Consider the following 22,186-nt stretch of genomic DNA (forward strand, 5'->3'; position numbering starts at 1 on the left):
CCGGCCCCCAGGCCCGAGTGCACCTGCTCTCACAGTGCTAGGTCTGGACTCGTGTACTGTAGAACCCTTCCAGGCCGTGGGCTCCAAAAGTAACCAGGTTCAGCTCTGCTAGCGTGCAGCGTGCACAGGGCCTACCCAGCGCTGCGTGGGCCAAACCTGTGCCTTCTAGAATCTTGGGGAGTGGGTTGCTGCAGCCTCAGTCTGCAGAGCTCGGACCGGGGGCCTCAGAGTCTGACCTTTTAGGGCCCGGAAACTTTCGAGGCCAGAAACTTGTCCAAACATGGGTGGCCCCTGAAGCCCAGCAGCCCCCTGCCCCACAGAGCCCTGCAAGGCTGCATGGTTCTCTCTCCAGGCTACATCACCATGGCGGCCCCCGAGCTCTCTGACCCCTCTGAGCAGTTCACCAGCATCAAAGAGCTGAGTGTGACCCTGGAGAAAGAGCTGGAGGAGGTAGACAGAGTCCCGAGAGTACAGGCCCTGCAGAGCGCCGGGGAGCCTGAGCCCACAGGCAACCATGAGCTGCTGCAGGCCCTGCTGTTGGAAGGGAGGCTGGAGCTGGTAGCGACCCCGGCGGAGGATGACAAGCACATTCTGTCCCTGCGAGCCGTGCCCTCGCCCTCCGGAGACCCGGGGCTGCTGAGCACAGGCTGGCTGGACACAGAGCACGTGCAGGAGCTGCAGGTGGCCGAGGGTGTGCTCCCGCTGTTGTGGCTGGGCGAGGAGCCCCAGCAGAGCTTGCAGCCGTGCGTGGCCCTAGGTCTCCAGGAGGAGCTGTCTCCGCTGCAGGAGCTGGAGGTGATGAAGGTCCGCGTGCTGGAGGAGAGCCAGGCGGTGGTCAGGGGAGACCCTGAGCCAGCGCCAAACCTTTCTGAAAACTCAGGATTGACAAAGGTGCTGCTGTTACACACGCGCGCATACACACGCAGGCACGAAATAAAAGTTTTAAAATTCTGCCTTTGTGCAATATATTTGGAAAAGCAGTTTTGCAGTTTAAAATTAAACACTGGAAAAAGAAAACTTCCCAGGAAAACCCTGAGATGTTATTTTTTAAAACAGTTTTAAAAGCTATGGGAACATGAATACTCTAAAGTGCATCATGTTTATTTAAAAAGTTTCATCATCAAAACCCTAAATAATTATGCCTTAAGCATTTTGATTGCAATGCAAGATCTTTAATTTTAGCTTTTATTTATGCATTGGAAGGTTCAAGGCAAAGAGCTTAATCGCATGGTAATTAACACTGTTGTGTCTGCTTGAATGTTTTTGCTTTTCAGATTGAGAAAGTTCCGGAGGAGGACCAGCCAGCGGCGGCTGAAGGAGGCGGAGCTCAGAGAGCCGGGGAGCAGTTTTTGCTCCTGGCGGTGAGGCCCGGAGATGAAGGAAGTGATGGAATTGTTCTGGCCGTTTGCACCTTAAACGAGGAAGAACAGGAAGAAAAACCTGCAGTAGGTCAAGCAAATAGGGAAACAACCAGCTCCACAAAAAGTCCAAGAAAAGCAAAGGGTAGGCCAGGCCACATGACCCGAGAGTTTGCAAAACGCAGGGGCTGCTGTTTCTCTCCGTGGGCAGGCGGTGCTAATTGAAATTTCTAGTTGCTTTCAGAAAGTCAGGAAATGGAAAAAAAATTAACTGCTTCTCTGTGTGGTGAATCGCATGCAGAGGGATTTTGCATTCTGCACACAATTTTTTTTTTTTTAATCTCATCGCAATGTACCACGAGGTGCTCTGCACATACATGAACAGCAAGCGGAGTCTGGTCTCGGTCGTCCGGGATTTCTTCCCAGGGTAGCATTTGGGAAGGGACAGTGATTGTAGCAGGGGGGATGAGTCCCACTGCACAGAGGAACAGGCCAGGCGACACACACCTGGAATGCCATGGCTTAGGAGGCCGAGGCAGGAGGATGGGTGAGTTCAGGTCAACCTAGATTACAGAGTGAGTTCAAGTCCAGTTTAAAAACTACACAGCGAGGCCCTATATCAAAACACAAACGAAAAAAGTTGTTTCTCACTTACTTAGAAATTGTACCTCCCTTATCTCAATTTTGGGCGCATTGTTTAAAAGTCCTGTCTGGCAACAGGTGCATGATGCCCTTACGGTGAAGGGTGGCCTGGGTCGGGAGGCGACTCCATTTAAGAGGGGCAGTGCCGTCCCACACCCTCTCTTTCACGTGTGTCCAGAGTCAAGAATTTTGATTTCTGGGCTTGAACGGGAGGTGAGCTGTGCCGCCATGCCTTAGAGATGCCACGCAGCAGTGCAGTTGCATTTTTGTAAGAACCTCAGTCAAATCAAATTAGGACTTTTTGTTTCTGTTTATTCTATTCTCTATCTCCATCCCAATCTTTATTCTTTCCTTCTACCAGTTTTAGGTTTAATTTTATTTTCCCTTTCTGTGTCACTAAAGTGTAAAATTAGATTATTAATCCTACATGTTACTTTTTTTTTTTTGGTACCAGGATCAAACTCATGACATTGTGCTTGCCAGGCTGGTGCTTATGCCGCTGAGCTAAATCTCCCGTCCAAATGTTACTTTTTAACTTAGGTGTTTACAGCTGAAAAGGCCCTCTGCATACTGCTTTAGGTCATTACATAACTGTTCTTGTTCCATGTTTTCTTTTCCATTCCTCTTTGATTATTTTGTAGTTTTCTTGTGATTTTTTTCATCTGAGAGTGTGTGCTCAACTTCCACGTGTTTTCCAAGTTTGCTTTGATACTGATTTCTAATTTCATTCTGTTATGATCGGAGAAGAGACTGCCTGTGATTTCTAGTATTTTTTATGTTTTGAGACTTGTTTTGTGGCCTAACACATGTTCTGTCCCAGAGAATGCACCTGTGAAGAATGGTCGTTGTGTGTTCTGTAGATATTTGTCATATCTGCTTGGCTTGTATGATGGTGACGTTTTCTGTTTCCTTCTTGATCTTGTGCTGGTCTTCTGAAATGTTTAAAGTGCAATATCAAAGTCTCCAGCCTATCACTGACTTACCTTTTTCCGTCTTCAATTGTGTCAGTTTTTGCTTTATGTATTTTGGAGCTCTGTTATTAAGGGCATACATGTTTATGATTGTTTTAGCTATGACAGATCAAACACACAATATGCTTTCTGTCCCTTGCATCAGTCTGTGTCTTGAAGACTGACTGCATTGTCTGATACTAGGACAGAATGCCTCAGTTCACAAACCTCGCTCATCCACGATTCCGGTCTCAAAAAAAATTGGACAAGAACTAGGGAGATTTGATTCAATCCTCATCCAGTTTGATTTGCAACCAGAATTGTAGAAATAGTGACGATCACGGCTGAGGTACCACTTTGAAACCTTTTTTAATTACTGTTTATATCTACTTAGGTTCCTCCCACTTGTGTCTGGGAATTTAAAATGGATCGTGGAGAAGGCAAAAGATGGATCATGGGTTTTTGTTTTTGTTTTTTTTTTTTTTTTGTCTTTTCTGAAAATCTCTGCCTTTTAATTGGAGAGCTTAATCTATTTCTGGTAAAGAAAGATTCCCTGCTTTTCTGTTTTATTAAGAGCCATGCCATTTTTATTCTTTAGTTTTTCCATTAGTTCTTTACTTCATGTTGAGTGACTTTTCTGTAGTGTGCTGTTCATTTTAATATGTGCTTTTGAGTTATATATTTGGTTGCCCTCGGAATCGTAACTAACATCTCGGTGTATAACACACTAATTTAGATTAGTGCAAATTTACTTTGAATAATGTATTTAAATTTTTTGGCTGCTGTGTAATTTCACTCCTTACTGCCTTTCTGGTGTTTCTGTCAGAGTAATCCTTATACACTGTGTCCCCTTCGGCATAAATGTATAAGTATTACTTTACGATGTAAAGTATATTTTTAAATTAAATAAGAAGCGACTTACAGATATATTCGTGCATGCTGGCTTTTACCTTTACTCCTGCAGTTACCTTTATCATTCTTTATTTTTTCACGTGGGTTCGGGTTACTAACCGGAGTCCCCTCGCTTTAACCTGTGTGAGTCTCTAGCGTTTTGCATGCCGAGGTCTGCCGATGGTAGATTTGCTCCCCACACTCCCCTCTGGCACTCTCGTGGCATCGCTTGGTGATGCTGGACAGGTGTCTTAGACTGTGCCTGTTTTCCTTTATTATTTTTTCTTTGCATTCTGTAACCACATAATCTTCGTTGATCTGTCTTCAAATTGACTGACTTTCCAACAGCCCTCCACTGAGCCCTGTTAGTGAATTTCAGTCACTGTACCTTTTCACTCCACAATTTCCACTTTTAAGTGGTAAAGCATCGTTTTCATGGCTCTCGACATACAGTTTACTTGGGCATTTGGTACTTGAAATTTAAAACTCCTGAACTTTTTGGGTACGATTTCTTTGAATTTTCTTCAGTGTAGGGGTCGCCATATTTTCTTGTTTCTGGGAATGCCTTTCAACGTGGACTGAAAACCGCACACTTGGAGCCCTGTACTAGGGCCACTCTGTAAATCAGATTTTTCTTCTCCCTTCGCTTGGTTGTTGCTGCTTGTTGGGTTTGGTGTTTGGGTGGTAACCTTCTGAACTAGCTGTGTAAAATCTGTTTCCTTTGCTTTGTGTGGCCACTGAAATCCCTCCTGGTGACTGGACAGAGATACTCGTCGGCACCCCAAACCGAAACAGCGTCCTTGGTGCCGGCTGAGGAGCTCTGTGTGCTTGCTGGGCCTGACCTCCCCAGTGCTGCCCAGGCAGTGGACAGCTCTGCCTTAGCCCTCCCTTCCTGCTTCCTGAGAGCCATGAAGTCAGCAGGACCTGAGCATTAACACTTCCTGTTCAGTTCTTAAGCCCTGTATTCCTTCTGTATTCCTGGGGCGTGCTGGAGCTCTCTGAAGCACGCACCCTGCTGCTCAGCCTTTCCTTCAAAGCCTTCTGTGATCTGTTTCCCTTGGTAGCCATTGCCTAGAAATGTTTTCCTTAAAAACTGCCCCCTTCATCCCAAGCAGCCTCATTTGCACTGGGTGAGAGCAAGGCCTTGCAGTGAATCAGCGCTCGGGTCACAAAACACAATTGCAATTTTTGTGCATGAGTTTCACTCCGTTCTCTCTGGTACTGGTACTGTGCCTTTGAACCGTTACTTTTAAGGATACCACTGAGCTGGAAATGGGGAATGGGGCCAAAATACATTAAAACTCCACAAAGCTCTCTGTTCCCTGAGAAGTAGCCAGATATTTTTAAGTGCTCCTCGGGTTCCTGCAAGCATTTGATGAGTCTCCAGTGTCCCCCTAAAACTGACGCTGGCAGTTTTTCCCGTTTTCTTCGTTGCTCTTATGGAGGGACGGATTTTTAGAGTTTCTCCCTGTACTATTTTAACTAACTTCACAGCTGTATGCTGCCTTTAATAATTCTGACATTTGAAGTTTGTGGTTGTGAGTCCTTTGTTGTTGTTGTTGTTGTTTTTTTTCCTGGCTTTTGCCTTAACATCTTGCTTATTCGCTCTGAGCTCATTTTGAATGGTATCCGTGCAGATGCTTTGAAGTCTGGAATGAAGCTGAGTTCTGTGAGGGTGGAGAATTTAATTTCTGTGGTCAGTGACCGGAGCCCCGTGGATTTCACTAGGACACGTGCACGGAGGCCACATTCCCTCCTCGCGGTCATTGCTGTAAGGTGCATGCTGTTCCCTCTGCACTTGCTGGCCTGGCACTGTCCCATGAGGAAATGTTCGCCCTTCACAGTGGCCCGGACAGTGACTCCCAGCCAGATGTGGCTTTCGGGGAGTGCAACCGTGGCTTCCAACAAAGAAACTGTATTTTTAATACTTTAGAAAAAATGTTCATTATTTCCAACCCAAATTTTTTAGTCTCACATGGCTGTCAATGACTTTTTTCCCCAAGAGGCGGAAATCGAACAGACAATATTGAGGGTGCTGAGCCCTGCTGCGGCGCGGAGCCCCATCCGGGCCTGGCCCTGGCTTTGGGGAGCACCGCTCTGGCTGGTGGTTTGCCTCTCAGGCCCGGAGGTGGAGGGTGCTTTCTCCCCGCAGAAAGGGGGAGCCGAGCACCCTGGCTCACTCCAGAGCACCATGAGGGTTCACACCTCCTGGTGCCCCAAGAGTTACTCTACATGCTGAAACAGGGTGAGTCTTTTACTCGTGCGGATTCTGCGTCCTCTTCCCGCAGGAGCGAAGCCGACCTTCCGCTGCAGCGTCTGCACGTTCACGGCTTCTAGAGTCTCCAGCTTTAACCGCCACATGAGGATCCACAGCAGCGAGAAGCCCCACATGTGCCACATCTGCCTGAAGACGTTCCGCACCGTCACGCTCCTCCGGAACCACATCAACACCCACACAGGTGAGGGCCCGCGGGGTGGCCCCGGGGTGCGGGGCAGGGCACCCCACGGGAGAAGACGAATCCACCTGCTTCTCATCTGCAGGGCGGCTTTTGTGACTTGGGTCGCCTGTGTTTCTCCGCGGTCAGGAAGGGTTGCACGGGGGATTCTGGAGATGAACAGCTCTTGAGGCTTTAATCAGCTTCTAGGACAGCACTTTGTTAGTACTGTGCTGTTTCATTTTTAGTTGCTGTTAATCTCTTAATTTTTGTCATTCTGATCAATCGCAATTGTCAGTTGTTGTTACTCTCTAATTTGTAAATTAAACCTTAGCACAGGCCACAGATACAGGGAAAAGCAAGCCTCTCACGTGCTCCTTGCTCTGATCCTCCAGCTGGAAGGGGGGTGGGTTGTTTTATACTTTTAATTTTTTCTTTTATTTCTAGAATTTCAATTAAAAGCATTGAATGTCCCCAACATTTCTCTCATAGATGTTCATAGTACTTACAGCATAATGAGCTTTGGAATTTTAAAGCATTTGGAGACTGAGTGTAAATTAAAAGATATAAAACCCTTGGAAATGGTTCAGTCTTGTCTTAGAAGTTTAAATCAGGCTGGGTGTGTAGGTGAATGGTATAGAACTTAACCAGAACTTAACCAGCACTTAACCAGTGAGGCCCTGGGATTTCTCTCCAGCACCACCAAAACTGTGTATTTGTATGGTGACTTTATAGGAACCAGGCCTTACAAGTGTGTGGACTGTGATATGGCATTTGTCACCAGTGGAGAACTCGTCCGGCACAGGCGTTACAAACACACTCACGAGAAGCCATTTAAATGCTCCATGTGCACGTACGCAAGTGTGGAAGTAAGTGAGCCGAACCCCGGGGGTCCTGGCAGTGGTGTAAGACGTTACTCTGGGAGTTACGCTGCCAGCAGGGCACACACAAGCAGGGTTTGCTTCCAAATTTCAAATAGAAAAGCAGTTTCCTCTTTTTCCTTCGATGACTAATTAGTGAAAATAATATTTAAAGGTGTGTGAGTTATAAATAAAATTACTTATGGTCAAGAGGTAATTCTAGGATTTGTTGAGATCTGTGCCTTAGGCACTTTCTGAGACAAAATGCTCACCACCCACAAGTGAAGGGAGCAAAGGTTTATTTATCTCACAGTTTGTAGAGGTTTCAGTCCATAATTGGTTGGCGCCAAGGCAGGGTGGGGTGGCATAGGGACCCTGCAGAGGAGAGACAGTCCACGGTGGGCAGAGGCAGCAAGAGCAGGCAAGCAAGGGAAGGACAAGCCGCCTCCTGCCCCTAAGACCGTGCTCAGGGCACCGGGAGGAGGGCAGTGCCCGTCCAGCCCTATTCCCATGGCACTGGAATCGGTCACACGCTCTAGGTCCAGCCACCTCTGAGCGAACCCCACCTCTGGCCACACGAGGCTTTGGATGGACGTGTAGACACTAGTCCCTGTAGTATTTTATGTCATACTCAGTGCAACAAAATCAAAAGGGATCTCGGACACAGATCACCCAGGAGTTTTGAGCCTGTCTCAGTGGCCTTGGTCAGACGCAAAGCGTCCCGGTAGCCATCTCTGGCTGCTGTTCTTCGTTCAGTGCTGGGGATCGAACAGTCACCCTGCTAGGCACTGTGCCTCAGCCCTCGCCCCCCTTTCTACCCTTAACTGCAGAGAGGTCGTTCTGTGCACACTTCGGTCCCGTGCCAGGGCCTTTCCTGCTCAGTTGCCCGCTGTGTGCCGTCCAGCAGGTTTAGCAGAGCCCTGCACGTGCCAAAGGCAGCACCTGGTGTTCACTGTCCGATGCTGGCTCGGTTGGAGGGGTTCTGCTCGGTGTCGGGAGGGCAGCCGGGTCCTGGGTGTAACCGCTGCCCTCCAGTGGGATTGAGTTAAAGGGCACAGCAACTGAGGTTTAAATATAGCAATGCCATGCCACAGCCACATTGATAAAGTAGAGAGTTTCACAGACAGAGTCACAGTGTGATTCTGAGGACACTTTCCCCCTATGATTGCTATATTGAAAAGTTTGTTTCAGGCTGGGGATTCAGCTCAGTGGCATAAGCGCCTGCCTTGCAAGTGCGTGGTCGTGAGTTCAATCCCCCGCGCAAAAAAAGTCTGTCTCTCCTCTGAGTTAAAGGTTGTTTTGCTAGTACCAGGACACAAGATGGCAGTGTTAGAACACAGAGGTGTCCCCGGACCCTGAGCCAGGAGCAGACCTCTTGCAGGCAGCCGGCCTGCTCTGAGGATCTGCTTGCCGGCTCGCCGAGGGCCTGTCGTGGCCGGGTGCTGTCCAGGTTGGTGTGCTGGCCCCAGGTCCCCTCCCATTGCCATCTCCCCACATTGGCACAACTTCCGGTTTGCACGTGCTGGTCTGCACTAACACAGGGCGTGCCAAACCTGCCTTCCTGGTGCCAGACCTCACCAGGAATCTGAGTGCGGGGAGCTCCTTGTCCCCAGTCCAGAGACACTCTGCAGGCTTCCATGACCAATCAGGCCACCTGTCCTACTCAGACCTTTTATGCTGTCTGAAAAGGCTTGTTGCTTTCATGCCTAAAACCTCAAAGACGTCCGCCTTTTCTCTAAAAATCCGCCCTCCATTCTGAGGGTCCGGTCCTGAGTGTCCTTTCAGTGCGTGCGTGCCTGCTGTGTGATCCCGGGGAAGCAGCGCAAGCGAGCGTGGCCTTCCCGAGATCACAGCAGAGCCACCTGCAGCTCCAGGGCAGCGGCCTGTGCTTCCTGCCTCCCACAGATGGGGCTCAGGGCGAGCAGATACGGCCTGTTTGCAGAAGGCGTTTGCTATTTAACTAATTGCCTACAATACACAATTGGTCAAATTAGAATGATTTTTTTCTGCTTAAAGCTTAACTTTTCTAAAACTTCTGACATGGTGTCCAAGCTCAGAGCAAGGACAGCCTGTGCCGCCCACTTGTCCTTGCAGCTCGAGGTCCTCGGGGCTTGTGATGGTGAAGTGCACTTCACGCTTCCCGGCTCGAGGCTTTCGCTCGATGTGAAAACTGTCCTCACACAGCATAGGTGGCCTTGGACATAAATATGAAACCGCACGGTGGCCTTGGCCAACGAGGTTGCAGTCTTTCCTCTCTGAAGCCAGGCTGAGTGTCAGAAACTCTTCAAACTGCACTCACGCTCCCCAGAAGAGTGTGTGCACGTCGAATGGATAAAAGATCACCCAGCCCAGGATATAAAGAGTAACTGTGTTTGCATGGTTTTCAGCCAGGGCTGCGTGCATGCGATGTTAAAGCCTGATTAACTTAAGTCTCTCCTGCAGAGCTGACTACCGAAGCCCCCACCCCCGTCCCGCTCTGAGGTTCCTGTGGGGTAACTGTGCCCTCTGTCCGTCCCAGGCCAGCAAGCTGAAGCGCCACGTCCGCTCGCACACGGGCGAGCGGCCCTTCCAGTGCCTGCTCTGCAGCTACGCCAGCAAGGACACCTACAAACTCAAGCGTCACATGCGCACCCACTCAGGTGAGTGCTATCGCCCAGAGGAGGCCAGGGAGGATGCTGGGCTTTTGGAAGGATCCTGAAGCTTTCATGAAGGTCGCTCTTCTTCGGTGGCAGAAGTGAAGTCCAGTGTCAAGTGCCCCTGTGCCTTTTCACACGCAGCCTTGGCTCTGTACTTTTTCTTTATGGGCACTCAGGAAGGTGTAACTACCATGCCGTGCCCGCTGTGGCAGGTGGGGCCGTCACTGTAAAGTTTTAGCTCCCCAGGGGTCTCGACATTGAGAAGTCCACTTCTTAATTCACCCCTCAGCTTTAAAGCTGAGCACGTGGCCTGGTGCCGATTCCGTAACAGGTGTGCAGCAGTTGTGTAAAGAGAACTCCTATGCATACGCACATCTCCAAGCCTCCCGGATCCCAGGGCTAAGAGGGGTGCACGGCCAGAACCAGGGAACACCAGGAGTGGGGAAGCTGCATGTCTGGGTCACTGCACCCAGCCACGCAGGGCGTCTGCTGTCCGGCCAGACTCGGGTGCTCCTTTCGAATTGGGGCCCTAAGCCTGTGAGAACGGGGTGGGCTAGGGCAAAGCCCCCAGCTCCAGGCATCAGGGCTTGAGCAGGGAGCCAAGCTCCAGAGGGTCATTCTGTCCTTCGTGTGCAGGGGAGAAGCCATATGAGTGCCAGGTCTGCCACGCCCGCTTCACCCAGCGCGGGACCATGAAGATACACATCCTCCAGAAGCACAGCGAGAACGTGCCCAAGTACGAGTGTCCCCACTGTGCCGCCGTCATCGCGAGGAAGAGCGACCTGCGTGAGTGTCAGTCTCCGCCTGGCTTCTTTCCATGTTGGTCCTGCTGGGCACAGTGGCGAGGCTGCTCTCAGGTCCCTGTCGGTTGGGAGACGAGTTTTCTTGCAGCGGTCCTGGGGCGCCATCTGGTGGCCGTCATGTATAAGTGCAGCCTCCCAGCCGTTCTGACCTGGTCTGAGGTCTCTAACCCTACCGCTTTCAGGAGGTTACCTTAGCGCACCTGGGGCCTGTTCTTACAGGTATGTGTGGGAGGCGGGGAGTGGTTAGAAACCTAGTGACTTGCCTGAGAGGTGCGCAATTGGGTGCTAGGAGGCCGCTGGGTCTTGTGCTCCCCCTTTATTGATGTCCCCTGCTCCCAGGCACTGGCATCCTGGCTAGCATATCTTGCACCCTGCTGGGGGCTGAGAGGCCAAGTGGGCACTGAGACCTGGTCCCACTGAAGAAGGGGACAGGAGAGGACTCACTCCTGTGTGGAGAGGAGAGGAGGGCACCAGGGACCTCACGGATTTGTTTCTGGACCCCTAGGTCCCTCTTTCTGGTAGTCTTTTTTTGTTTTGTTTTTTAATTCTTTCCGGAAATGTGTGATGAGGTACTTAAACTACACTAACAGAGGTAAAAACTCCCCAGTTGGCCCTAGAAGGTCCAGAGATGTGACGAATCATTTCCCAATTATGTCTGAAAGGGTAAAGGCGTTTGAAAACAGTTTCTCTCTGTCCGTGTTGTCACGGTTACCAGCAGACCACAGAACACTGCCCAAAGGGACGTGTGGAGGCACACAGGTCACAAGCCAGCCGCCTTGAGAGGCTGTGAGACCCGTGAGGCCCCCGCAGAGGAACGCAGTGCGTCACACGCGCCTCCACGCCTCCGTCGTGGCCCCGATGGGTTGCCTGCCCCTTTCCTCTTACTGGGGAGGACCGTGATCTTGAGACTCTGCTCCTTCTCAGGTGTGCACGTGCGCAACCTGCACACCTACCGCGCCACGGAGATGCAGTGCCGCTACTGCCCGGCCACCTTCCACGAGCGCTACACCCTCGTGCAGCACCAGAAGACCCACAAGAACGAGAAGCGGTTCAAGTGCCCGCACTGCAGCTACGCCTGCAAGCAGGTGCGTGCCCTGGCCGCTCCGGGGGCTGAGAGCTGGGGCTCGGGAGGGGAGAGGAAGGGCAGGGTGGGCACAGGTGTTACGGTGTGTGCTTAGATGTCCCCCCAAAGCCTCCTGTGCTCATGGGTGAGGCTTTGGAGGGGGCGACTGGATCATGTACATCCTGTGTACACCCCGGAACCCCCTCCCCAGGGCCCACAGGCTATCAGGAGGAAAAGTCCCCCACCCCGCCATCCTCTCCACACAAAGCAGGGGACAGAGCAGCCCTGCCCACACCCTTCAGGGGCATCTGGCAGGTGCTTTCATGACAGGGAGCAATGAACCCTGCCCCATGGGAAACGTGTTACTAGTGACAGACTGGTGTCTCTCAAGGGAAAAATCAGACTTTGGGAAAATTTGTGCCTGCCACTCTGAGCCTTAGAGCTCTGTGACCCTTAATGACATTTCTGATGAGACTGGGGTTTTTAATATGGTAAGATGAAGTGTGTCCACATCTGCAGAATCTCCATAGCCCAGGGTACATGCTGTCCACACCACCAGTCCACAATGCTACAGAATCGTGCCTGAGCAAAAATCCACCCAAAGTACAAGACAGACGAATGCATTTCCACGTAATAGAATGAAAAAGTCGAATGACCTAGTTTCAGATTCCATAGTGCAACTAAATTTTAAGAAATTACACCTGTGGTTCGGTGTCATATAAAGAACAGTGACCATAACTATCTGGGGAGAAGACTGTTGAAGTCTGTGTGATTTTAAAGGGCATGTCTGTCCGTGATCTTCCTCGGACACTTCAGTATCCCCCAGCAGAAGGAGGGCAGAAGCAGAGACAGGATTCCATCCAGAATCTCGTGATTTGTTGTTTGTTTTGAAACAGATCATACATCTTTCAGAAGTCTGTTAACATGTCATTTGGCTTATTTTTCGATGTATTGATACATTTTTTAACTTTAAAAATAGTTTTAGCTTTCTCAGTTGGAATCGCTTAACACATTCAGTACAAACACAGGTCGCCACGTAGGCAGGCGCTCTCCGGAGGTGAGGGCGGGGTCCCCGGGGCCCTGAAACGCTCTGTGCCGGGTGATTCCTTCGTCCCGGGTCCCCAGAGGTGGGCACCGCAGCGTGCTGTGTCTCACAGAGGAGGCTGCGGACAGCAATGTGGGTGAGGAGTCTCTGGGTAGATTCAGAGCATCAGAATGAAGCCCCGGCCGGACGGGTGGAACCACCAGAGCTTCCCAGAACGGAGAAAGACCCGGAGAGGAGAGGGCTCTCCCGAGGGGACAGAGGGCAGGCAGCGCCCGGCCCTCCCAGTGGGGACAGCGGAGGGGAGTGGACGTGTGTCAGAGGGCGAGGGCGTGTTCCGGAGCCGGAGGGGAAGTTGGAGGAGACCATCAATCAGGTTGCTGGTGGTCATGCAGAAGTGACGGTGCGTTTCCTTAGCCCGGTCACAGCATTTGAAATAAAACACCGAAGTGTGTGCTTGGGTGATTTTATACCTCTGGTTGCCCTGATTTTCCAAGTTATTTAAGTCTGACTTTTAAAATCTTTGGTGGTTTCTTTGCTAAGAAAAATGATCTTCACCGTTATTTCCCGGACACGCTCGTAAGCTCGGGTATTCGAGGCGAGAAGGCTCGCGGGAAAACACTGACTCCCTGTCCGGTGAAGTTAAATTCCGCACCGTAGATCTTTAAGTGGGCAGCATCTGGCAGCCCTTCGAGAGCGCAGGGAATTGCAAGTGATTGTAACTAAGACGCTGGTGACATCCTGTCGCCCCCAGTACGTTCCCCCCAGGAACGAGGGAGCCAGCAGCCAATTAATTACAAGAGCTGCGTAACCGCCTGCAGCGCCAGGTGCCAGCCTGCCCCGCCACTCGGGGGAGATTTACGGTGCCCTTTGGGGGTACGTCTGCAGTGCTTTGGCTTCCTAGCGCACGCGTCTTCGGTTAGGGAAAAAGTACCGTGCAATGAATAACGTGTCACCCTAAGACGCGTCCTTTGCCAGCCGAGCCGTTCCCCTCTCTGTCCCCGCAGGAGCGGCACCTCGTGGTCCACGTCCGCACCCACACCGGAGAGAAGCCCTTCACCTGCTCCACCTGCCACAAGCACTTCCGCCAGAAGCCGCTTCTGGACGCGCATTTCAAGAAATACCACGATGCGGATTTCACCCCCTCTGTCTATGAGTGCCCCACGTGTGGCAGGGGCTTCTCTCGCTGGGTAAGTTGCTGACGCCCCTCTGCCACCTCGGATGGGCTCAGAGGATGAGAGAGCCCGGCAGGGTCTTGGGAACAGCCTGCTGGTTTCTGGAGGGAGCAAATTCAGAGACTCAGGAGTGCGTGGACTCCCTGCCCCTGAAAGGGGACATCCTGCACCCCAAACCTGGTCAGGAGTTCTGGGGAGTCCATGGACTCCCAAAGGACTTTGGCCCCTCGGGGTAGGATTTCCAGCTTGCTCCTATGGACTGGAGGTAGGCGTCTTTTGAGAGCGAATGTGATTTTCAAGTGTTTCTTAGATGTTTTGAGAAGTGCTGTTGGGACGATACCAGAAAATACATCTCTCTGGGTTAATTTTTAGGCACTGTGTTCATTATCTGCTTCTGAGAGCTCCACTTTCCCCTTAGCGAGACACAGTCCTGACCTCCACAATGTAAGGAGGCTTCTTTGGACTCACTCGGGGAGTCCAGTCCGTGATTGGCCAGCTGCTCAGTGGACCTGGCCTGGGGGAGGGGTCAGGGCAGAGGACAGCAGCTCCCCCCTGGCAGCCAGGAAACAGAGAGAGACTGGAGGAGCCGGGAGGGAGATGCACCCTGTGGGGTCCCACCCCAGTGACCCCCAGTTACCTTGTCCGATCAAGCCCCCTCCAGGCCAAGTTTCAGCCACAGCAAGCCTCCACGGATGAGTACAATGCACCGTGACCTACACGTCATCCTCCCAAAGCCCAGCCTCGGCACCCAGGATCCTTTGTGGTGGGGAGGGCGGTCATCCTAGGCCATAATGAGGCAATAACAAATTGCCTCAAAATTCAGCAGCTTGGGGCCAGGGGTTTAGCTCAGTGGTGTAAGCACCTGCCTGGCAAGTGCAAGGTTGTGAGTGTTTGATTCCCAGGACCAAAAATTTAAAAAATCTTAAAATTCCGCAGCTTCGGACCACAGCCATTTGTCCTCCTGCAGTTTCCCCAGGTCTGGGCTGGGGTCAGACTTGCCTGGATGGTTAAGTGACGTCCCAAGGTTTCAGGCAGGCATCAAGCTGCCATCGGCCCTCGGCACAGGGCTGCCCACCTGTCCCCGAGGCCCAGAGCAGGGGACAGGAGGAAGCCATCATGTGTCTGCCAGCAAGTCTTAAAAGTGGCACAACATTAACCTCCACTGCTTTTAATGAACCCCAAAGCCTGCGCATGCTCAAGACGGAGAGTGATGTCCTTTGGAGGGTGGCGTGTTATGGACATTTTAAAACCACGCTGGACACTGGATGCCCCAGCCCAATTTTACGAACTTTTTAACTATCTGGAACCAACTGTTTTTATGGGGGGAAATTTCATCTTTTTTCTTAAAAGAAAACGTCAGGGCAGTTGTGCTTTTCTGGGGAGTGTAGTGGGAGAGCTCTGGAATATTAATTCTCTTTGCATAAGATTTCAAACAAAAGTGGCGACAGTGGTACGGAGGCACCATGTCGAGCTAGTGTCCCCTACCAGTGGGATTAAACTGTCCTTTGGTGCAAGACGCAGGAGAGCAAAGACTGTGTCAGCATCGCACTGGCCCTCAGAATGCTCTTGAAACCTCTTCCTCGGTTCAGGACAGCATGGTATGGGAGACACTTCACTCCCCGTCTGCTGGGCGTCGGAAGCCCCGAGCTTGTGTGCCCCAAAATGGAAGAATGAATTCTAAGGAGCAGAAGAGCAGGAAAGGTTTACTGAGAGAGGGAGCTTGTGAGATAGGAGGGGACCCCAGGGTGGGGTGCCACCCAGTCACCTTTGTAAGAACGTTTCGTGGAACAGAATCACAGGGTGGGTAAAAATCAGGAGGGAGGGCCAACCGCCGGTCAAACTAGAATCAACCAGCAGGATTACAAGTGTCGCCAGCTAGTCCTGACCCGGTGGGAAGCGGGTCGAGCAGCAGGGGTGTACGGAAAGAACAGCGGCTTTGGGGAAGGGCTGGGTCATCCGGGTGACAATGTCCACCTGATGTCACGGACTGGATGGTACCAATTCCAACGCAGGCTCAAATGCCCCTCGGAGGAGCACAGCTGACCCTGGTGAGTTGATTCTCGAGGCCTTGTCTCTTCACGGGAGCCTCCAGCCGCATCTCTGGCGCTGACCCCCTGAGGGCCTGGCCCTGTCTGACCGCCTGTTGATTTCGGTCTGTGATAAGCACATCTGGACCCACATCTGGAATGTGCGAAGACTCTCACAGCTCAAGAACAGTAAGACAGCTCTCCAGTTAAAAACTAAAAATATCTGCATCCAAGAAGCCAGAGAAACCGATCAGTACCTGAGAGGGTGACCCGCCCTCCGTGGCCACCGGGGAAGCGCACGTCTGAGCCATGGAGAGCAGCAGTGCTCGGAGGGTGAAGGTGGGCACAGACCCTCGGGTGCTGTGGAGTAGGTTAACATCTGTGCAGTGGCAGCCTTCGGAAAGGTTAACCTGGGACTCACGGGGGACACCGCAGTGTCACACCTAACATAGGTCCCCCAGACTGAACACCCACCAGCACAGCATAGCATTAGTTTAGTGCACAGCTCGGTGGCACACAACCTGTCCTCTCGGCAGAATATTACCCAGCCGTGAAAAGGGCCCAGAAAGCCACATGTCATGCGATCCATTTAGTGACATGTCCAGGACAGGCAAGTTCACGTGACAGAAATTAGCAGGGGCTGCCGGGGTGGAGCTTGGCTACTGGAGGTACAGAGATCCGTGCAGAGAGTGAAGTGTTCCAGGATCCTTTGTGCCTGCCCAGTTCTGTGAGTGGACTGAAATCCAGACATTGTGAATGGATGGATTACAAAGGATGTGAATTCTATCTGCGCACAGCTGTGGAAAGATAAAAGAAAGCTCAGGCTATCTGCTTGAAGCCAACCTGGTTTTTAGAAAGCAGACTATCCAGGTGTCTGTCCACTGACACAGGCGGGCTGCAATGCAGGCACCTGACACAGTGGCCATGCAGACCAGAGGGTGGCAGACGCTTCCTAAAGGGCCCGAGAGTCAACACTGTCAGCGGCTTAGAACGCACAGCTCCAGCCACGCCTGCCTCCTGCCCTGGTCCACCGGAGCAGCTCTGGACCAACCCACAGGCCACACAGGAGACAGGAAAGCCGGTGGGCCCCTCTGGCCATTGTTGGCCAATTCCATAGCTGCGATGGGAGTTTAAGTGACCAGTGAGTCCCTGACCCCCCGCCAGCACAGCTCTTCACCCCTAAACCAGCACAGCGCTACAGAGCACTGGGCTAAGTCAGGGTGGGGTTCAGTGGGGTGCTGGGTGTGATAGACACCACAGCTTTTGTATGTGAACTTTACAAACGGTAAAAATATTCTAGCAGGTTTTAAGTTGTCATCAGTTTTCATTAATAAGAAAGTGTCACTCCCACGCCTGACCAGGAGACCTGTGGTGTCCTAATCCTGAGTGTCATGGTCACCTGTGCATGGGGTCGGAAGCTCAGGAGGAGGGCTCGAGAGACACTCTAATCCGTGTGCGTCAGAGCAGTCGTGGTGACCAATACCCCAAGGTTCTGGTTTCACATCAGTTTTCACGCTAGAGAAGGGAGCATTCTAGAAAAATCCATGTCACATTCTCAGTGGTTTCTGTTATTCAAGATAAAACAAGCTGGCTTCGGGCTCAGCCTCACTGTGAGGGGACGGTCACCTGGAACACGCTCCCTTTCTGTGCAAGGCCCTGGCAGACGGTTGTCCCCCGCTGCTCTCTTGACGCCCATCTGTCACCCCGAGTCCCAGACAGCGTCACTCACCGTGTGTCGTGTGTCCTCTCCCCACAGAGCAGCATGCACAGACATGCGGAGAAGTGTGGCTCGGCACGTGGGACCTCAGCTGCCTCAGGAAGAGGAAAGCGCACGAGAAAGGGGAAGCAGAGAGCCCCCCGAGGAGCCGGACAGGATGAGGGTACCCCGTCTTAAACCGATTTGTTTGACAGGGATTTTCTTGCTGTAAATTTTCCAGGGCACCGAGGTCAGTGTGGGTGACACAGCCACAAACCCTGTGTGTGCCCAGCGGTGTGAGGGACCTGCGAGCCACACCTGGGAGACCACATGGCCGGCAGCTCCTGGCTGCTTCCGGCCGCTTGATGCCCAGAGGGCAGCGTAGCTCCTGGGGGATCTCAGCGGGGGAGGAAGAGGAAGTCAGGGTGCAGCCCCTGGGTCCCCGTGAGCCACGCTCACCTGGCTGGGGGACAGAGGCACCTGCATGGCTCCCCTGCTCCGGCCTCTGCCGAGTCAGGTCAGGCTATTGCCTGCACACGGACGCACAGTGCCTGCTTAGAACGGCAGGGTCTGCTCCTCCCAGCTGCTCCACCGAGGGTCAGTGGGGCCATTGCTGGCCCCCTGGCTGTGGCCTTGTCACTCTGATCTCTGCCTCCATCCCGCGTGGCTTCTCCTCCCATCTGTGTCTGTGACTCCTTCCAGGATGACACTGATCTTTGGATGTAGGGCCACTCTGGGAAACCTACCATGGTCTCACCCAAGACCTGCCCCTGGTCTGTCTGCAGAGACCCTTTATCCCAGCAAGGGCACGGTCACAGGTCCAGGCGCCGGGGTGTGGTTGTACCCCTCCAGCCCACCACAGGCATCAGTCTTTATGCTCTGGCCTCGGCCAGTGTAAGTCCTCAGGGGAGCAAGCTGAGATGGGTCAAGACTGGCCAGGTGTGTGTCCCCAGGAGTGGCTCTCCCGTGCGGCCCAGGGCCAGCACCCGTGGCTTTTCCTTTGGGGGAATGCCCGGGAACCAGACCAGCTTACAGCAGAAACATCCCTATCTGCAGTTATTCCCAGGATGGCTGTCACCCTTTCCTTCCCCCGGACAGGCCAGCGTAGCTGGAGGTGGGTGCCCTGAACACTAGAATGGCAAATAGACAAGGAGCTGGGCCTCCGTGCTGACCACGCTGGCCGGGATACACTGGACAATCACCCATCGTTTGTCCGAGACTGGACACAAGCCAGGGATGTCTTGGCACCCACCGTCACATGCACGATGGGTTCTGAGCCACACAGGACCCACCTGGCAGGGGAACCTTGGAAGGGCCACGGGGTCTCCAGTCAGGGCCCCTCCTCAGCTCCGTGGGCACTTCCCAGGATGGACCCCACTTGCAGTCTCCAGGGCACCCTCTCTTCATGTCCCCTGAGGGCTCCTGTGCACCCTCCTCTGTGCCGACCACAGCCCCATACAGTGGCCCCCAACCATGTTAAAAGGACAGAAACAAAGGGTAGGGGGACAGAGGTCCCCAGCACCCCAGTCCTGCAGGATGGCATGGCTTTGGCCTTTGATGTCCAGCAAGCATTCCCCAGCAGACTTACAGCTCTTGCCTCCCTCCAGAGGCACTGGGGACCTAGGGACCTCTTCCCCAGCAGGTGGGAGCCCACTGTCGTCCCCCATCCTTGCCAGGATCCCCAGTCCAGCCTCACTGTCACTTGTCTAGAGAACCACAGGGCCCTTGAACGGCCAGTGGCAGGGGCACCCTGGAGAGCTGCCAGCCCCGGAGCCCCTCCCTGCTAATGGCGTCTTCCCCTGGTTCATGTGCCCAGTGTGTCCCCTCCACCTGCACTTTCCCGTCGGCTCAGTCACACTCAGAGTCTAAACAAAGATAAGCACTGCACTGGCCGTTGCTCCGGCCTTGATTCACCCTGGACCACCTCGACCCGTGTCCTCCTGCCGACCCACCTCCTCCCTGCCCACCTGCCTGCGGTCCCTGAGCTCCCCGTCCCTGTGTCCGCTGCCCTCTCCCTGCCGCAGGTGTCCGCCATCCTCCCCTGGCCAAGGCAGCGGCCCCTTCCCTTCCTACACTTCAGCCCGCCTCCCACCGCAGCTCCCTCTTCCTGCAGTCAGCCCGACCCTGTCTCAGAAAGACAAAAGGAACAGAAGGGAAGGGTCAGCCCCTTTGTTTGTGAGCTTCAGAAGGCGGCAGAAGCCGCCCGGCTGCTCTGCGCTCCCCGGGTGACGGGATTCCCGAGGGTGACGGTGCAGCGTCCCCAGGAAGCAGTTTGAAAATGTGTAGTGGGTCGGCTGCTGCTGGCCGGGGAGCCGGTGGCGGCCAGGTCAGTGTGTGCCAGCAGAAGGGACGGTGTCGGGAGCGCCCAGCTCTTTCCATCTCAGCGTCGCGCTCTGTGGGCGCTGAAACCAGGCAGGAGGAGCAGCAGGGCCACGACACGGACTTGCGTCCCCCTCAGGCAGTGCTTGGTGACTCTGAGCCCCTGTCACATGCGGGCGGCTGAGGGGCAGATTTGGTTGTCACAGCGCAAGAGGAGGCTGCTTCTGGCCTCTGGTGGCCAGGGGAGCTGCCCTCGTCCTGCGGTGCCCATGATGCACCCCGGCAGGGACCCCAGCCCCGCGGTCCCCCGCACAGAGCTGACACCCGCTGGCCTACAGCGCATCACTGACTGACTGCTCGCTGATCCCTTGAAATTTAAACAGCTGTTTCCAAAATATAGTCAAAGTTCCTCAGTTCTGTTTTCATGACTTTCTTCTAAATTTGCTCCCGTTTGTCTTCTTCCCCGAAAGCCCCCTTGGAGGAGACACAGATTGTGGGCGAGGCGGCCCCCGATGACGGCGGGGAAGCGGCAGGCGGAAGCGTGGCCCTGGAGGAAGACCTGACGTGCGAGATGATCTTCGATATGATGGTGCAGTGACGGGTTCGCTCTCACAGCCGGGCCCTTGAAACAGGTCACCCCCGAGCAGCTTTGAAACCGTTCCTGACAGTGAGACATGGTTTTCCCAGAGTGTTCCGTAGTGTGTAGCTTGTTTGCCCATTTGGGCCAAGAGGTTTCTAATATGGTTTTTATACATTAAGAAATTAATTTTATACCCTTTTTCCTACAAATGAATTTTCCATTCAGTATAAAGCTCCCATAATGCTTTTAATTAGTTCTAAATTCAAATGATTTTAGTGTCATTTTAAAAGCAGAGTAAAAAGTGAAAAATTAGACTACAAAGTAATGAGTTTTCTGTTTTTATGGAGAGGTGAGAGCAAGGCTCAACCTGAACCGTGCCTTCGGCAGGAGGGGACATTGCCCCCTCCATTCCGTGGCTACCATCCAATTTGTAACCGTCTCGTTTTGCTAAAACTGCCCCTTTTTATGTTTTTAAGATGAGTACAAAGTGGAAAGAAACATGAGAATCCGGGCGTGTAAGTGGGCCCCTGGAGGAGCCTGCACTCTTTGCGACCCCCAGAAATCCCCGGAGGTTTCTCTTCTCACCCCGCCCATCTGTCTGCCCCCGGGGAGCGCAGGCTCAGCCCAGATCCTTGGCACCGAGGTCGGCAGGACCCAGCTCCCCGCACAGCCGGGCTCCTGTGTTGGCTGGCACCCTTCTGCCCTTCCCTCAGAGTTCAAACTCATTCAGAATCATTGCGATTCTTCGGGTGTGGGTCTGTTACTGCAGATACCCCAGGTCAGGGACCCTGTGCAGTGTGAAGGCGCAGAAGTGATTACCCGGCACGCACGGGGGGCCCTGTGTGTTCCCTTTGTGCCCACATTAATTTACTTTGAATCGTAAGACTTACCTGCTGCACCTGGTGTGTGATAACTGACATACTGTCTGAATTTTTGCAATAGTTTCTTTTTCTTTTTTGACTGTTGTTTATAGATGTTTTACATAACTCAATAAAATGAAATTGCTACTTTTGTGCTGTGTGAAGGACAGTCTTTACAAGTGTCTTCTTGGGGCTGTGGATTTAGGTCAGTGGCATAAACGCCTTCCTGGCAAGTGCAAGGTCCTGAGTTCAATTCCCGGTACCAAAAAAAAAAAAAAAAGATGAAAAAGGCTTGAGAGGTGGGTGGGTGGGTGATGGTCCTTCTGTCCTGGAGCGTGCTGACTGTGGGCTGAGCCAGGACAGACCGCTCCTCCCTGAAGCTCCGAGGGTCAGGCAGTGTGTTTTAGTAGCCAGCAGAGTGAGGAAGATGTGATCTCGCCTATACCACTGAGCCATCCGCTTAGAAATGGCTAAAAACTTAAAGCCAGATACTATGAGAAACACGTTTGTAAAATGTAAGTTCCACAGATATCCAGGCACCAATAAATATTCCTTCTAGAACGGGACATGGCAGCACAATCCTGTAATCCCAGCACTCTGGGAGGCTGAGGCAGGAAGATCCCAAGCTTGAGCCCAGCCTGAGCAATATAGCAACTTGGTGAGATTCTGTCTCAAATAAAAAAAAAGTTGGGCAAGGTACGGAACCATCACAGGTGAATGGGTAAAGAAAATATTGTATATTTACACAACGGAGTATTAGCCATAAAAAGAACAAAATTTTTTTCATTTACACAAAAAAATAGGCTGGAACTGGAGATAATCATGTTGAGCAAAATCAGCCCGAATCCA

The 22,186-nt window shown here is 52.6% G+C and overlaps 1 protein-coding gene across 1 annotated transcript; it reads left to right on the forward strand.

The window, feature by feature from the left end:
* Positions 1-363: 363 nt before the first annotated feature.
* Positions 364-21,385, forward strand: Ctcfl (CCCTC-binding factor like). The gene is made up of 10 exons (XM_013145637.3): positions 364-891; positions 1,275-1,503; positions 6,130-6,300; positions 7,012-7,145; positions 9,655-9,775; positions 10,409-10,558; positions 11,500-11,660; positions 13,688-13,870; positions 17,639-17,762; positions 20,368-21,385. The coding sequence occupies exons 1-10, from the start codon at positions 364-366 to the stop codon at positions 20,493-20,495; spliced, it is 1,929 nt and encodes a 642-aa protein (XP_013001091.1). The 3' UTR covers positions 20,496-21,385.
* The last annotated feature ends 801 nt before the right edge of the window (positions 21,386-22,186 follow it).

This window comes from Cavia porcellus, unplaced genomic scaffold (genome assembly GCF_034190915.1).
Source record: "Cavia porcellus strain 051 isolate PalLab524CR breed Dunkin Hartley unplaced genomic scaffold, mCavPor4.1 scaffold_5, whole genome shotgun sequence".
In the NCBI taxonomy this organism is placed as follows: domain Eukaryota; kingdom Metazoa; phylum Chordata; class Mammalia; order Rodentia; family Caviidae; genus Cavia; species Cavia porcellus.

What these genes read in the sequence shown, in the direction of transcription:
- Ctcfl (XM_013145637.3), top strand. Translation starts at nt 364, where the DNA reads ATGGCGGCCCCCGAGCTCTCTGACCCCTCTGAGCAGTTCACCAGCATC. An exon ending in GCACGTACGCAAGTGTGGAA is followed by an intron (nt 7,146 to 9,654) that starts GTAAGTGAGCCG and finishes TGTCCGTCCCAG; the next exon opens with GCCAGCAAGCTGAAGCGCCA. An exon ending in AGGAGCCGGACAGGATGAGG is followed by an intron (nt 17,763 to 20,367) that starts GTACCCCGTCTT and finishes CTTCCCCGAAAG; the next exon opens with CCCCCTTGGAGGAGACACAG.